This window comes from Oncorhynchus tshawytscha, linkage group LG23, assembly GCF_018296145.1.
Source record: "Oncorhynchus tshawytscha isolate Ot180627B linkage group LG23, Otsh_v2.0, whole genome shotgun sequence".
Classification (NCBI taxonomy): domain Eukaryota; kingdom Metazoa; phylum Chordata; class Actinopteri; order Salmoniformes; family Salmonidae; genus Oncorhynchus; species Oncorhynchus tshawytscha.
The window spans coordinates 9,335,310-9,351,741 of NC_056451.1; the positions used below are offsets into that span (position 1 = coordinate 9,335,310).

At 42.9% G+C, this 16,432-nt stretch overlaps 1 protein-coding gene across 1 annotated transcript; it reads right to left on the reverse strand.

Annotated features, from left to right (window-relative positions):
- Positions 1-305: 305 nt before the first annotated feature.
- LOC112230452 (sialic acid-binding Ig-like lectin 5) lies at positions 306-5,079 on the reverse strand. The gene is made up of 8 exons (XM_042304536.1): positions 4,928-5,079; positions 4,384-4,779; positions 3,680-4,000; positions 3,318-3,575; positions 2,936-3,217; positions 2,619-2,745; positions 2,338-2,419; positions 306-2,209 (listed from the first exon to the last, which is right to left on the reverse strand). Exons 1-8 carry the CDS (start codon positions 4,986-4,988, stop codon positions 1,829-1,831), a joined length of 1,908 nt encoding a protein of 635 aa, XP_042160470.1. The 5' UTR covers positions 4,989-5,079; the 3' UTR covers positions 306-1,828.
- Between the last annotated feature and the right edge of the window lie 11,353 nt (positions 5,080-16,432).

Here is a 16,432-nt window from a genome sequence, read left to right on the forward strand (position 1 = left end):
TCGGCCAATTAATCAAGTTAGATTTGGGTAAATCATTTTAGGCGAAAATTGAAATGGATCCTTAAGAGGTTTTAAAGAGGGATTACATGATTCAATTCGAATAATCAGGAGAGATCAGCCAATGAATTATACTTGTGAGCGAATAATCAGGAGAGATCAGCCAATGAATTATACTTGTGAGCGAATAATCAGGAGAGATCAGCCAATGAATTATACTTGTGAGCGAATAATCAGGAGAGATCAGCCAATGAATTATACTTGTGAGCAAATATTTCTGCAGGTGGCAGTAAATCACCAACCTTAGCTTTATTCCTGTTCATATAACACACTCTAGGTGGCAGAATGCACCACTGCACCACAAAAATAAAATCATCACAGGGGGCCGCAGTGGCTCACAGGGCTGCATACCCACATGTAGTCAGAGCCCTGACTCTGGCTCTGACTACATCTGACTACATGTGTGGGTATAGATGTGGGTATGCAGACCTGATTTTTTTGGGGGGGGCCTCCACCCCCATCAAAGTTGCCCATTCCTGATTTATTCAATTGGTAGCTTATAATTACTATTGAATGAAATTTGTGGAGATGGTAAGTTAGAAAATGTACCATTTATACATTATTTTAACAGATTTCAGAGAACAAACAAATGAAAATACAAAAAAAGATTGAGGTAGTGCCTCAATATAAAACAATACTGCAATAATGCACACTTATGAATAGAAAAATATGCTCATAAATGGGTTAGCTGACAATGTCATGAAAACGATAGGCATGCTTCAATGGGGCAGAAGACCGCATGTTGTGGTGATTCTGGATGGCCAGATATCTAGCAACAATGACACAAAGCTGCCATCTGGCGAATAGTAGGTGGCTTGTTTCAGCTAGTTTTATGTTCTTGAAATGTCATATTTTTGGGGGGGGTGTTATTTGCTAATATGGCACAAAAAAAATGCTACCTAGCAAACCAAACAACTGTAACACCGTATTTGAGAGACAACAAGTGCTCATTTTGGAAATGTATTTATATTTTCAAACATTGGAGACGAAATATGTGACATGTTGTCAACAATCTAAGCCAACCCATCTGTTTTACCACATAGTTGTGCTCACATCTGTTTTGTTGCTAAACAAACAATCTGTCTAAAGCAAACAACATTTAAAATCATAATGTACTTTTTTTCTTGATTCTTTAATTTGAGCTCTCTGGCTAGCCCAAAATGAGAATTCTGATTTACATTTTGCCAACATTTCCAACAGTGTATCAGTATTCTATTTACAGAAATATATTGATTACATCCACACATACTACCTAATATCCCCACCCACTTGTCAAATCAAAATGCAAAAATGAAAGGAAAGAGGAGAAGAAAAAATAAATGTCTTGACCTCTTTTCCCAACCGCGTATGTGTCAGTCCTTCCCCTTGGTGACAAAACACTGTCATTACAAAAGTAAAATGACTCTTCCTTGAAAGACTTTATAAAAACTTGACCAAAACTTGCTTCTATGTACAACTAGAAAATATTCTTATTGAAAATGTACAACCACCAGATACATACAGTACCATCTGACACAGAGCTGTAAAATAAATCATTTACCAAAACTATTAACTACAGTAGTTTCAGTTATTAAACAACGTCTCTTATCATAAAACATTCAATCTGCATTAAGCACATGAGGAAACAACACCAAAACTACAGTAGTTTCAGTTGAGCAAAAGTCCCAGTATCAACATAAAACATTCAATCTGGATTCAGAAAATGATAAAGGAACACATGGCTATATAATACTGCATGCTATCCCCCATGTTTCTAGTGAAAATTGCTGTGTCACTCACCACCCATAATAGCCTTGACGTTGGAGTAAAGCTCTGTATTCTCATATGTCTCTGCTGCTGGCTTACCATTCTCGTTCTCCTCCTCGTCCATCACTCCACTCCCCTCTCCTCCATCTTCATACCCTTCTTTCTTATTCTCTCGTTTGATTTTGGCGTACTCTGACTCCGAGGTGGTGGTCTTCTTCTCTGCCTCCTCAGGAGTCTTCTTCAGTTGGGAGTAGTTGATAGTGGCATAGTGCACATCTTGAGGTTCTTCCCCTTTGGCAGAGTTTCCTGCAGCTCCACTGGTCTGGGGTCCTGTGTTTTCAGCTCCCTCCATCAGCACCACCTGCAGAGGGGTCTGTTCGCCCCGCACAGCCTGTCCTGCATTCGTCTATGGAGTAGATTACAGAAAGCACTGTGTGAGGAGTCTTGTTAGCTTGGTGGTCCCAGATCTGTTTATGCTGTCAATGCTAACAGAATGTTGGTAAAGCTGAAAAAAGAAGGAAACTGGTACGGCACCTGTTGGTCTTCACATGCCACCATCTCCAGTTTCGTTAAAGGGCTTTTGGAGTCTGAGTCCTTTGGGATCCTCTCTTTGCATCTAGGGAAAATATTATACATAAAATGTCTCAATAACTATATGTTAGAGAGGTTAGCAAGCACCTCCATTACAACTTAGTGGAAAGCATTGCAACTTTTGACAATATATCTGATACTCTTGATAGGAAATGTGAATTTCTAAAGACAATCACCAACACTCATATAACATTAACTGTACTTCAGTAACAGAATGCATGTACCTTTTACATTTCCCTGTCAAACACAGGATGATACAACAGATGGTGGATGAGAAGGCTGCACCAATCACAAATGCAGCAATCGGTGGTGGGTTCAACAGCAGAGCCAAGATGTCTTTATATACTTCCTCTATAAAGAGAACAAAGCATGTATGATTTTAGAAGTTGCTCACCATACTTTGTATCCTGATTTTCTTTTTAAATGAAATAATAACATTATATTTTCTCACTCAAAGCATATAAATCCTCTATGCTGCAGACATATTGGGTGGGATAGGGAAGCTGTTGCTCTCTAACAAAGTAACAACTTATATCTTTACCTCCTTGCTTTCCTTGGCTCTCTTTTAGGCTGACTTGCAGCTTCTCTCTCACTCTGCCCACTTCATTTGTGCTGACACACTCCACAGTAGTGTTGGTGTGGTTTCCGACATGCATCCTGATGGTGGTGTTCACTGAGGACCTCAACACTGATTTAGTGAGGGAGTACTCCTCAGTGTTAAGCCAGCCTATGAGAGGTAAGGGAACCCCCTGGCTGACACACACACAGGTCATGACCTTTGCCTGGATGACACACCCAGAAGCATTGAGAATCACAGGAGGGTCTAACGAGAGACAGAGGGGGAAGATATATCATGGACAATTTAAAGTAAACATGTTTCAAGCTATTTTTAATCAGGTTTGTACAGTGTTGTTTGTACTCACATATCACAGTGACAACAATGGAAGCTGTCCTGTTGAGGTGTTGAGCTTTACACACATACTCCCCAGCATGTTCTCTTGTCATGTTGGAGATGGTGAGAGAGGCCAGTCCAGAGATATTCTGTTCCAAAGCTCTTGTCCCATTCTTACTCCAGGTGATTGCTGGTGGTGGTGGTGGGTAGCTGTCAACAAAGCAAGACAGATTCAGGGTATCACCCTCTCTCACTGTGTTACTACCAGAGATCTTGGGTTCCTTCACATCTAGAAAATAAAGTAAATAATCAGTTAATCATGGAATATAACTGTTGAAGCACAACAAAAGGTTGGGTTGTTCAAAGTAAGGTCAGATTATGTAGGCTACTTACGAGTCACATTCAAAGTCACTGTCTCCTCAGTTGTGATGTTCCCTATGAATGTCACTTGGCACGTGACCTTGGTGGTGTGGTGCTCAGCTGAAGGTGTAAAGTTCAAAGTTGAGAAGTGGGTTGTTGTGACGCGGGTCAGATCCTCTCTCCTTTGTGTAGTGGTGTTGTCTCTGAGCTCAGTGATGTTGTCTCCTGTCCCTCTCCATGTCCATGTGATGTTAGGAGGAGTTCCAGAGCAGATCCCCGGGGCGGTGCAGGTCAGGGTCGCTGGTTCTCCCTCTGTCAGAGGAGGAGTCAACACTGAGGGCTTCTGGGTCAGAGCTGGAGGTAGGAAATAGAAACACAGACTGAGGCCTAAATTCAATCAGGATCGTGGAAGATTCGCACAATAGCATGATTTACATTTAGAGGCAATGCTCATGTATTCATGGTAAATGCACACGTCGGCTCAAAAGGAATTTACCTTTACATTTAAGTCACGCTATAACTTGGATTTTGTATCCGTATAGAAAACAGCAGAAACATATATTCATATAAAGTATGAAATCATAGTACCGGTTTAGAAAAATAAACACTGAAATGGGAGACTTGGGGAAATCTTGGGCTTTGTAAATTGGAGGTACTTATGTTAGTCAGTGTACATGATAAATTACACCAAAGTAATACTCTTGTCACTGTAACTAACGGTAATAGTCATGCTGTACCTTTCACTGCCATTTTCAGTTTCTTCTGGTATGTAAATTGACTTATATTTCCACTGTTCAATGTTCCGGACAGTCTTAATTGATAGTCTCCGTCATCAGTCTTAGTGATGTCGTTGATGATCATACTGCAGTTCTTCTTTGTCAGGTCTGTCTCCAGTAGTGCTACTCGCCTTCTATAACCCTCCTGAGCTATAGAGGAATTCATTGAGTGGAAAATAGAGTCTGTTTCGACTTTAACAGAACATCGTTCATCAGGGCATTTAAGCCACATTGCTATGCTAGCAAGGAAGTCATCAGGGTGAGTGAACGAACATGGAATAACAGCACATAGTCCAGTCTGTGGTGTTATCTCTGCTGGACTGAAGGTGATGTTGTATGCTGCTGGAGGGGCCTTCACTGACAGAGGGAAATTAATAAAGTCATGAGTAATACAAGAAGCACTGATACTACTTCACTTGTTTGTAAAAATAATAATATGACATAGTATCTGTTGGGATGTGTGTCATATTTATATTAACAATAGTAGTGATAAAAGGAACCTTACTTGGGCATGTGGTTCTCTCTGTCAGAGAGAAAAGTAGAGCTGCCCAGATGAGGACCCACATCCTGCTTCTACTGCCTCGATGAATCAACCACAACACTGGGGTCTCTCTCCTCTTTCTCCTCTTTGTCTAATGGTCACTATCTCTGTCTGTGTCTACTGGTATGGAGCAGGAGACAAGTGTGAAATACAATATTAAATGGTGTTGTGATGATAACAACATATAGCATTACACATCGGATATTAATATTTCATTACACCTTTATGAGTGCTACAGTTGCATTCATAACAACCTTCTTAGCACTTTTATTGAACTAAGATGTATTTTTCTGTAATGCCTAGAGGATGTCAAAGAAACATTTATGTTCAAGGTTCATATGAATGCCTTCACAATTGCTCATAAATATATTTAACTGCATTCATAAATATTTATTCCTATGCTATTTGAAGCCTTATGAAGGAATGTGTTGTAATGCCCTAAATGAATAATATTACCATTACATTACATAGTCCTAATTAAGTTTTAACAGTCATTCAATGTAACGAGACAAAAATATATAATGGTTCAATAGCTTGTCTTTTGATCCATGCAGAGAATAAGACTGAATCAGCACATTACCTCTCTCTGTGTGCTCTCTCTTCCTATTGACTGTGAGCCCTGTGTGAGTCTCTGATGGGTGTGAACTGTCACTTCATGTCCCCAGTCTGTTACTTCTCCCTCTAACCTGGTGCTGCAATCCAGGAAGTCCCTCTGTACTGCATACCGCCCAGCCATACTGTACTGCATCTAGACCATAATCAACCCAAACACATCAACCAACCCATCAAACCCCACCAATCCACACATGCCACCCAGCTATACTGTACTGCATCTAGACCATAATCAACCCAAACACATCAACCAACCCATCAAACCCCACCAATCCACACATGCCACCCAGCTATACTGTACTGTATCTAGACCATAATCAACCCAAGCACATCAACCAACTCATCAAACCCCACCAATCCACACATACCACCCAGCTATACTGTACTGTATCTAGACCATAATCAACCCAAGCACATCAACCAACCCATCAAACCCCACCAATCCACACATACCACCCAGCTATACTGTACTGTATCTAGACCATAATCAACCCAAGCACATCAACCAACTCATCAAACCCCACCAATCCACACATACCACCCAGCTATACTGTACTGTATCTAGACCATAATCAACCCAAACACATCAACCAACTCATCAAACCCCACCAATCCACACATACCACCCAGCTATACTGTACTGTATCTAGACCATAATCAACACAAACACATCAACCAACCCATCAAACCCCACCAATCCACACATACCACCCAGCTATACTGTACTGTATCTAGACCATAATCAACCCAAACACATCAACCAACTCATCAAACCCCACCAATCCACACATACCACCCAGCTATACTGTACTGCATCTAGACCATAATCAACCCAAACACATCAACCAACTCATCAAACCCCACCAATCCACACATACCACCCAGCTATACTGTACTGTATCTAGACCATAATCAACACAAACACATCAACCAACTCATCAAACCCCACCAATCCACACATACCACCCAGCTATACTGTACTGTATCTAGACCATAATCAACCCAAGCACATCAACCAACCCATCAAACCCCACCAATCCACACATACCACCCAGCTATACTGTACTGTATCTAGACCATAATCAACCCAAGCACATCAACCAACCCATCAAAACCCACCAATCCACACCTATCAACCAGCCTTGATCAACACTGCAATCCCCTTGCCTTGTATATTCAGATGCAGCTTTATTTCATAAGAAAGTTTCAATAAGATTTCTATCAGAAAATGTGTACATATTTCAAGATTGGCTGTTTGAAACATGTGCATGTGAATTACATGGAGAATGCCTTGCATTGGATAGAGAGAAGCTGGCAATAGTCTCACTGTTATTGATGCCCTCTGTGGTCTGAGAAATGAAGCCCTGTACCCAATATGATAGATCTGCTGCAAAAAGGGTACTGCCATATTCTGTAGTAACTGACATAGTAACTATAGTAAGTATAGTTGCTAAATGCACTTATTATGGGCTGTCACGCCCTGATCTTAGGTATCTTTGTTTTCTTTATTATTTTGGTAAGGTCAGGGTGTGACTAGGGTGGGTATGTTAGTTTTTGTATTGTCTAGGGGTTTTTGTATATCGAGGGTTTTTTGTAAGTCTAGGTATATGTAGGTCTATGGTGGCCTGAATTGGTTCCCAATCAGAGGCAGCTGTTTATTGTTGTCTCTGATTGGGGACCATATTTAGGTAGCCATATTCATTGAGTATTTTGTGGGTTCTTATTCTACGTTTAGTTGCCTGTCTGCACTTTTCATATTACCTTCACGGTTTGTTTTGTTACTTTGTTAGTTTGTTCAGTGTTCTTTCTTCATTAAAAGAAGAATGTATGCTTATCACGCTGCGCCTTGGTCTCCTAATTACAACGACCTTGACATGAGCGGAAGGTAGCCTAGCAGTTAAGAGTGTTGGGCCAGTAACTGAAAGTTTGCTGGTTTGAATCTAAGGGGCCGGCAAAGGGTAAGAATATGCAGGGTAGGGTTAAATGCAGAAGACACATTTCGGTTGAATGCGTTCAGCTGTGCAACTGACTAGGTTATCCCTTTATTATCAACGTTAGAGGCTACTGGGTTGTATTCAAAATATTTTTGTGATGGTTTCAGACCACAATCTTTCAAGTATACAGACATATAAGACCCACGTTTGAAGAGTGATGATTCTTTCACCGTTACATTATGTTGACTTAATAGCAAGAGGACATGGTAATAATGCAACTGATCACAGCGTGAAATGGAAGGAATTTGTTGCAACAATGCCTGATAAAGTATCAGTAATGTGTAAACTGTCAGATGAATTTCAGTTTCAATTTGTGTAGTTGTAATGGAAGTGCATGTAGTCATAAATAGTTTACTTCATTTTCACACTTTGTGACTGTGATATTTGTTAGGTCGGGTGTTACTTCCCCCGAAAACTTACACTTAAACTCTACACCATGTTCCTTGAAATATACAGTGCCTTTGGAAAGTATTCAGACCCCTTAGACTTTTCCACATTTTGTTACATTACAGCCTTATTCTAAAAAAGGATTAAATAAATAAAAAATCTCATACATCTACACACAATACCCCACAATGAGAAAGGCAAAATAAATGTTTTTATCAATGTTTGCTCATGTATTATAAACAAAACAGAAGTACCTTATTTACATAAGTATTCAGACCCTTTGCTATGAGACTTGAAATTGAGATCCGGTGCATCCTGTTTCCATTGATGATCCTTGAGATGTTTCTACAACTTGATTGGAGTCCACCTGTGGTAAATTAAATTGATTGGACATGATTTGGTGGTAAATTAAATTGATTGGACATGATTTGGAAAGGCACACACCTGTCTATATAAGGTCCCACAGTTGATTGCGCATGTCAGAGCAAAACTAAGCCATGAGGTCGAAGGAATTGATTGTAGAGCTCCGAGACAGGATTGTTTCAAGGCACAGATCTGGGGAAGGGTACCAAAAGATGTATGCAGCATTGAAGGTCCCAAAGAACACAGTGGACTAGATCATTCTTAAATGGAAGAAGTTTGGAAACACCATGACTACCTAGAGCTGACCACCCGGCCAAACTGAGCAATCTGGGGAGAAGGGCCTTGGCCAAGATTTAACGTCTGGAGGAAAGCATGGTGGTAAGAGCATCATGCTGTGGGGATGTATTTTAGCGGCAGGGACTGTGAGACTAGTCAGGATGGAGGGAAAGATGAATGGATCAAACTACAGAGAGATCCTTGATGAAAACCTACTTCAGGGCGCTCAGGATGTCAGACTGGGGGGATGGTTCACCTTCAACAGTACAATGACTGGGCACACAGCCAAGACAACGCAGGAGTGGCTTCGTGACAAGTTTCTGAATGTCCCTGAGTGACCCAGCCAGAGCCCTGACTTGAACCTGATCTAACATCTCTGGAGAAACCCTAAAATAGCTGTGCAGCGACGCTCCCCATCCAACCTGACAGAGCTTGTGAGGCTCTACAGAGAAGAACGGGAGAATCTCCCCATTTACAGATGTGTCAACCTTGTAGCTGTAACGGTTTTCTTCTTCCTCTGACGAGGAGTATGAAATATCGGACCGATATGGAGCGTGGTAAGTGTTCGTCATATTTATTACACTGAACACAGAAAACAAACGAACAAGAGAATAAAGGAAAACCGAAACAGTCCCGTATGGTGAAAACACTGAAATGGAAAATAACCACCCACAAACTAAAGTGGGAAAACAGGCTACCTAAGAATGGTTTTCAATCAGAGACAACGATTGACAGCTGCCTCTGATTGGGAACCATACCAGGCCAAACACATAGAAATATAAACACAAGAACAAAACATAGAATGCCCACCCCAACTCACGCCCTGACCAACCTAAAATAGAGACATGAAAAAGGAACTAAGGTCAGGACGTGACAGTAGCTTCATACCCAAGAAGACTAGGCTGTAATCGTTGTAAAAGGTGCTCATCAGATGGCGTCGGAGGGGATGGCTGCCGTTTTATGGGCTCTTAACCAACCATGCTATTTTGTTTGTTTTTTCACATTGTTTGTAACTTATTTTGTACATTATGTTGCTGCTACCATCTCTTATGACCGAAAAGAGCTTCTGGACATCAGAACAGTGATTACTCACCTTGAACTGGACAAATGATTTTTCTTTAATGAGGCGGACGAGATTGATTTACTCCAGACACCCGACAAGGCCCTCATCCCGTCAAGAGACGGAGATATTGCAGAAGGAGGTCGGGGTGCCTTGTAAGTTTCCGGCGATGAGTGGCTAACCTGCCTTTACCATCGGTACTATTGGCCAATGTACAATTGTTGGATAATAAAGTGGACGAACTATAAGCACATATATCCTACCAACAGGACATTAAAAAGCGTAATCTCGTATGTTCCACCGATTTGTGGCTGAACGACGACATGAATAACATACAGCTGGTGGGTTATACACTGTATCGGCAGGAAAGAACAGCAGCTTCTGGTAAGACAAGGGGTGGCGGTCTATGTATATTTGTAAACAACAGCTGGTGCACGATATCTAAGGAAGTTTCAAGGCTTTGCTCGCCCAAGACCACCTTTAGACTGTAGACCACCTTTACTCCTCACACAGAGACGCAAACAAAGCTCTCCCTCGCCCTCCATTTGGTGAATCTGACAATAATTCTATCTTCCTGATTCCTGCTTACAAGTAAAAACTAAAGCACGAAGCACCGGTGACCCAGTCAATAAAAAAGTGGTCAGAATAAGCAGATGCTAAGCTACAGGACTGTTTTGATAGCACAGACTGGAATATGTTGTGGGATTCTTCTGATGGCATTGAGGTGTACACCACATAAGTCACTGGCTTCATCAATAAGTGCATAGATGACATCGTCCCCACAGGACTAAGATCGAATCGTACTACACTGGCTCCAACGCTCTTCAGATGTGGCAGGGCTTGCAAACTATTACAGACTACAAAGGGAAGCAACATCAGCTGTTCCAGACGACTGTGTGATCACGCTCTCCCTAGCCGATGTGAGTAGGACCTTTAAACAGGTCAACATTCACAAGGCCGCAGGGCCAGACGGATTACCAGGACGTGTTGTCTGAGCATGCGCTGACCAACTGGCAAGTGTCTTCTCTGACATTTTCAACCTCTCCCTGTCTGAGTCTGTAATACCAACATGTTTCAAGCAGACCACCATAGTCCCTGTGTCCAATAACACTAAGGTAACCTGCCTAAATGACTACCCACCCGTAGCACTCACGTCTGTAGCCATGAAGTGCTGTGAAAGGCTGGTCATGGCTCACATTAACACCATTATCCCAGAAACCCTAGACCCACTCTAATTTGCATACCGCCCCAACAGATCCACGGATGATGCAATCTCTATTGCACTCCACACTGCCCTTTCACACATTGACAAAAGGAACACCTATGTGAGAATGCTATTCATTGACGACAGCTCAGCGTTTCACACCATAGTGCGCTCAAAGCTCATCACTAAGCTAAGGACCCTGGGACTAAACACCTCCCTCTGCAACTGGATCCTGGACTTCCTGACAGGCTGCCTCCAGGTAGTTAGGGTAGGTAACAACACATCCGCCATACTGATCCTCAACACGGGAGCCCCTCAGGGTGCGTGCTCAGTCCCCTCCTGTACTCCCGTCCACTCATATTTGCATGGCCAGGCACAACTCCAACACCATCATTAAGTTTGCTGATGACACAACAGTGGCAGGCCTCATCACCGACAATGATGTGACAGATTAGAGGCAGGAGGTCAGAGACCTGGCCGTGTGGTGCCAGGACAACAACCTCTCCCTCAACGTGATCAAGACAAAGCAAATCAAATCAAATTTTATTTGTCACATACACATGGTTAGCAGATGTTAATGCGAGTGTAGCGAAATGCTTGTGCTTCTAGTTCCGACAATGCAGATGATTATGGACCACAGGAAAAGGAGGGCCGGCCACGCCCCCATTATGGTTGACGGGGCTGTAGTGGAGCAGGTTTAAATCTTCAAGTTCCTTGGTGTCCACATCACCAACAAACTAACATGGTCCAAGCACACCAAGTCAGTCGTGAAGAGGGCACGACAAAACCTATTTCCCCTCAGGGGACTGAAAAGATTTGGCATGGGTCCTCAGATCCTCAAAATGATATACAGCTGCACCACCAAGAGCATCTTAACTGTTTGCATCACTGCCTGGTATCAAATCAAATCAAATGAGCTCTACAGCAGAGTCTCACAACTCAATCGCTGGTTGAAAACTGTTTTCTGCCCCTCCCAAAAGATAGAATTTGTAGATAATTGGCCCTCTTTCTGGGACTCACCCACAAACAGGACCAAGCCTGACCTGCTGAGGAGTGACGGACTCCATCCTAGCTGGAGGGGTGCTCTCATCTTATCTACCAACATAGACAGGGCTCTAACTCCTCTAGCTCCACAATGAAATAGGGTGCAGGCCAGGCAGCAGGCTGTTAGCCAGCCTGCCAGCATAGTGGAGTCTGCCACTAGCACAGTCAGTGTAGTCAGCTCAGCTATCACCATTGAGACCGTGTCTGTGCCTCGACCTAGGTTGGGCAAAACTAAACATGGCGGTGTTCGCCTTAGCAATCTCACTAGGATAAAGACCACCTCCATTCCTGTCATTACTGAAAGAGATCATGATACCTCACATCTCAAAATAGGGCTACTTAATGTTAGATCCCTTACTTCAAAGGCAATTATAGTCAATGAACTAATCACTGATCATAATCTTGATGTGATTGGCCTGACTGAAACATGGCTTAAGCCTGATGAATTTACTGTTTTAAATGAGGCCTCACCTCCTGGCTACACTAGTGACCATATCCCCGTGCATCCCGCAAAGGCGGAGGGGTTGCTAACATTTACGATAGCAAATTTCAATTTACAAAAAAAAAAAAAAAAAAATTACGTTTTCGTCTTTTGAGCTTCTAGTCATGAAATCTATGCAGCCTACTCATTCACTTTTTATAACTACTGTTTACAGGCCTCCTGGGCCATATACAGCGTTTCTCACTGAGTTCCCTGAATTCCTATCGGACCTTGTAGTCATAGCAGATAATATTCTAATCTTTGGTGACTTTAATATTCACATGGAAAAGTCCACAGACCCACTCCAAAAGGCTTTCGGAGCCATCATCGACTCAGTGGGTTTTGTCCAACATGTCTCTGGACCCACTCACTGTCACAGTCATACGCTGGACCTAGTTTTGTCCCATGGAATAAATGTGGTGGATCTTAATGTTTTTCCTCATAATCCTGGACTATCGGACCACCATTTTATTACGTTTGCAATTGCAACAAATAATCTGCTCAGACCCCAACCAAGGAACATCAAAAGTCGTGCTATAAATTCACAGACAACACAAAGATTCCTTGATGCACTTCCAGACTCCCTCTGCCTACCCAAGGACGCCAGAGGACAAAAATCAGTTAACCACCTAACGGAGGATCTCAATTTAACCTTGCGCAATACCCTAGATGCAGTTGCACCCCTAAAAACTAAAACAAATTCTCATAAGAAACTAGCTCCCTGGTACACAGAAAATACCCGAGCTCTGAAGCAAGCTTCCAGAAAATTGGAACGGAAATGGCGCCACACCAAACTGGAAGTCTTCCGACTAGCTTGGAAGGACGGTACCGTGCAGTACCGAAGAGCCCTTACTGCTGCTCGATCATCCTATTTTTCTAACTTAATTGAGGAAAATAAGAACAATCCGAAATTCCTTTTTGATACTGTCGCAAAGCTAACTAAAAAGCAGCATTCCCCAAGAGAGGATGACTTTCACTTTAGCAGTGATAAATTCATGAACTTCTTTGAGGAAAAGATTATGATTATTAGAAAGCAAATTACGGACTCCTCTTTAAACCTGCGTATTCCTCCAAACCTCAGTTGTCCTGAGTCTGCACAACTCTGCCAGGACCTAGGATCAAGAGAGACGCTCAAGTGTTTTAGTACTATATCTCTTGACACAATGATGAAAATAATCATGGCCTCTAAACCTTCAAGCTGCATACTGGACCCTATTCCAACTAAACTACTGAAAGAGCTGCTTCCTGTGCTTGGCCCTCCTATGTTGAACATAATAAACGGCTCTCTATCCACTGGATGTGTCCCAAACTCACTAAAAGTGGCAGTAATAAAGCCTCTCTTGAAAAAGCCAAACCTTGACCCAGAAAATATAAAAAACTATCGGCCTATATCGAATCTTCCATTCCTCTCAAAAATCTTAGAGAAGGCTGTTGCTCAGCAACTCACTGCCTTCCTGAAGACAAACAATGTATACGAAATGCTTCAGTCTGGTTTTAGACCCCATCATAGCACTGAGATGGCACTTGTGAAGGTGGTAAATGACATTTTAATTGCATCGGACCGAGGCTCTGCATCTGTCCTCGTGCTCCTAGACCTTAGTGCTGCTTTTGATACCATCGATCACCACATTCTTTTGGAGAGATTGGAAACCCAAATTGGTCTACAAGGACATGTTCTGGCCTGGTTTAGATCTTATCTGTCGGAAAGATATCAGTTTGTCTCTGTGAATGGTTTGTCCTCTGACAAATCAACTGTACATTTCGGTGTTCCTCAAGGTTCCGTTTTAGGACCACTATTGTTTTCACTATATATTTTACCTCTTGGGGATGTTATTCGAAAACATAATGTAAACTTTCACTGCTATGCGGATGACACACAGCTGTACATTTCAATGAAACATGGTGAAGCCCCAAAATTGCCCTCGCTAGAAGCATGTGTTTCAGACATAAGGAAGTGGATGGCTGCAAACTTTCTACTATTAAACTCGGACAAAACAGAGATGCTTGTTCTAGGTCCCAAGAAACAAAGAGATCTTCTGTTGAATCTGACAATTAATCTTAATGGTTGTACAGTCGTCTCAAATAAAACTGTGAAGGACCTCGGCGTTACTCTGGACCCTGATCTCTCTTTTGAAGAACATATCAAGACCATTTCAAGGACAGCTTTTTTCCATCTACGTAACATTGCAAAAATCAGAAACTTTCTGTCCAAAAATGATGCAGAAAAATTAATCCATGCTTTTGTCACTTCTAGGTTAGACTACTGCAATGCTCTATTTTCCGGCTACCCGGATAAAGCACTAAATAAACTTCAGTTAGTGCTAAATACGGCTGCTAGAATCCTGACTAGAACCAAAAAATTTGATCATATTACTCCAGTGCTAGCCTCTCTACACTGGCTTCCTGTCAAAGCAAGGGCTGATTTCAAGGTTTTACTGCTAACCTACAAAGCATTACATGGGCTTGCTCCTACCTATCTCTCTGATTTGGTCCTGCCGTACATACCTACACGTACGCTACGGTCACAAGACGCAGGCCTTCTAATTGTCCCTAGAATTTCTAAGCAAACAGCTGGAGGCAGGGCTTTCTCCTATAGAGCTCCATTTTTATGGAACGGTCTGCCTACCCATGTCAGAGACGCAAACTTGGTCTCAACCTTTAAGTCTTTACTGAAGACTCATCTCTTCAGTGGGTCATATGATTGAGTGTAGTCTGGCCGAGGAGTGGGAAGGTGAACGGAAAGGCTCTGGAGCAACGAACCGCCCTTGCTGTCTCTGCCTGGCCGGTTCCCCTCTTTCCACTGGGATTCTCTGCCTCTAACCCTATTACAGGGGCTGAGTCACTGGCTTGCTGGGGCTCTCTCATGCCGTCCCTGGGGGGTGCGTCACCTGAGTGAGTTGATTCACTGTTGTGGTCATCCTGTCTGGGTTGGCGCCCCCCTTGGCTTGTGCCGTGGCGGAGATCTTTGTGGGCTATACTCAGCCTTGTCTCAGGATGGTAAGTTGGTGGTTGAAGATATCCCTCTAGTGGTGTGGGGGCTGTGCTTTGGCAAAGTGGGTGGGGTTATATCCTTCCTGTTTGGCCCTGTCCGGGGTGTCCTCGGATGGGGCCACAGTGTCTCCTGACCCCTCCTGTCTCAGCCTCCAGTATTTATGCTGCAGTAGTTTATGTGTCGGGGGGCTGGGGTCAGTTTGTTATATCTGGAGTACTTCTCCTGTCCTATTCGGTGTCCTGTGTGAATCTAAGTGTGCGTTCTCTAATTCTCTCCTTCTCTCTTTCTTTCTCTCTCTCGGAGGACCTGAGCCCTAGGACCATGCCCCAGGACTACCTGACATGATGACTCCTTGCTGTCCCCAGTCCACCTGGCCATGCTGCTGTTCCAGTTTCAACTGACCTGAGCCCTAGGACCATGCCCCAGGACTACCTGACATGATGACTCCTTGCTGTCCCCAGTCCACCTGGCCATGCTGCTGCTCCAGTTTCAACTTCCACCTGACTGCTGCTGCTCCAGTTTCAACTGTTCTGCATTATTATTATTCGACCATGCTGGTCATTTATGAACATTTGAACATCTTGGCCATGTTCTGTTATAATCTCCACCCGACACAGCCAGAAGAGGACTGGCCACCCCACATAGCCTGGTTCCTCTCTAGGTTTCTTCCTAGGTTTTGGCCTTTCTAGGGAGTTTTTCCTAGCCACCGTGCTTCTACACCTGCATTGCTTGCTGTTTGGGGTTTTAGGCTGGGTTTCTGTACAGCACTTTGAGATATCAGCTGATGTACGAAGGGCTATATAAATAAATTTGATTTGATTTGATAGACTGTTCTCTCTGCTACCGGAGTGCCAAGTCTAGGTCCAAGAGGCTTTTAAACAGCTACTACTCTCTGCTTATTATCTATGCATAGTCACTTTAATAACTCTACCTACATGTACATATTACCTCGACTAACCGGTGCCCCCGCACATTGTCTCTGTACCGGTACCCCCTGTATATAGCCTCGCTATTGTTATTTTACTGCTGCTCTTTAATTATTTTATACATTTATTT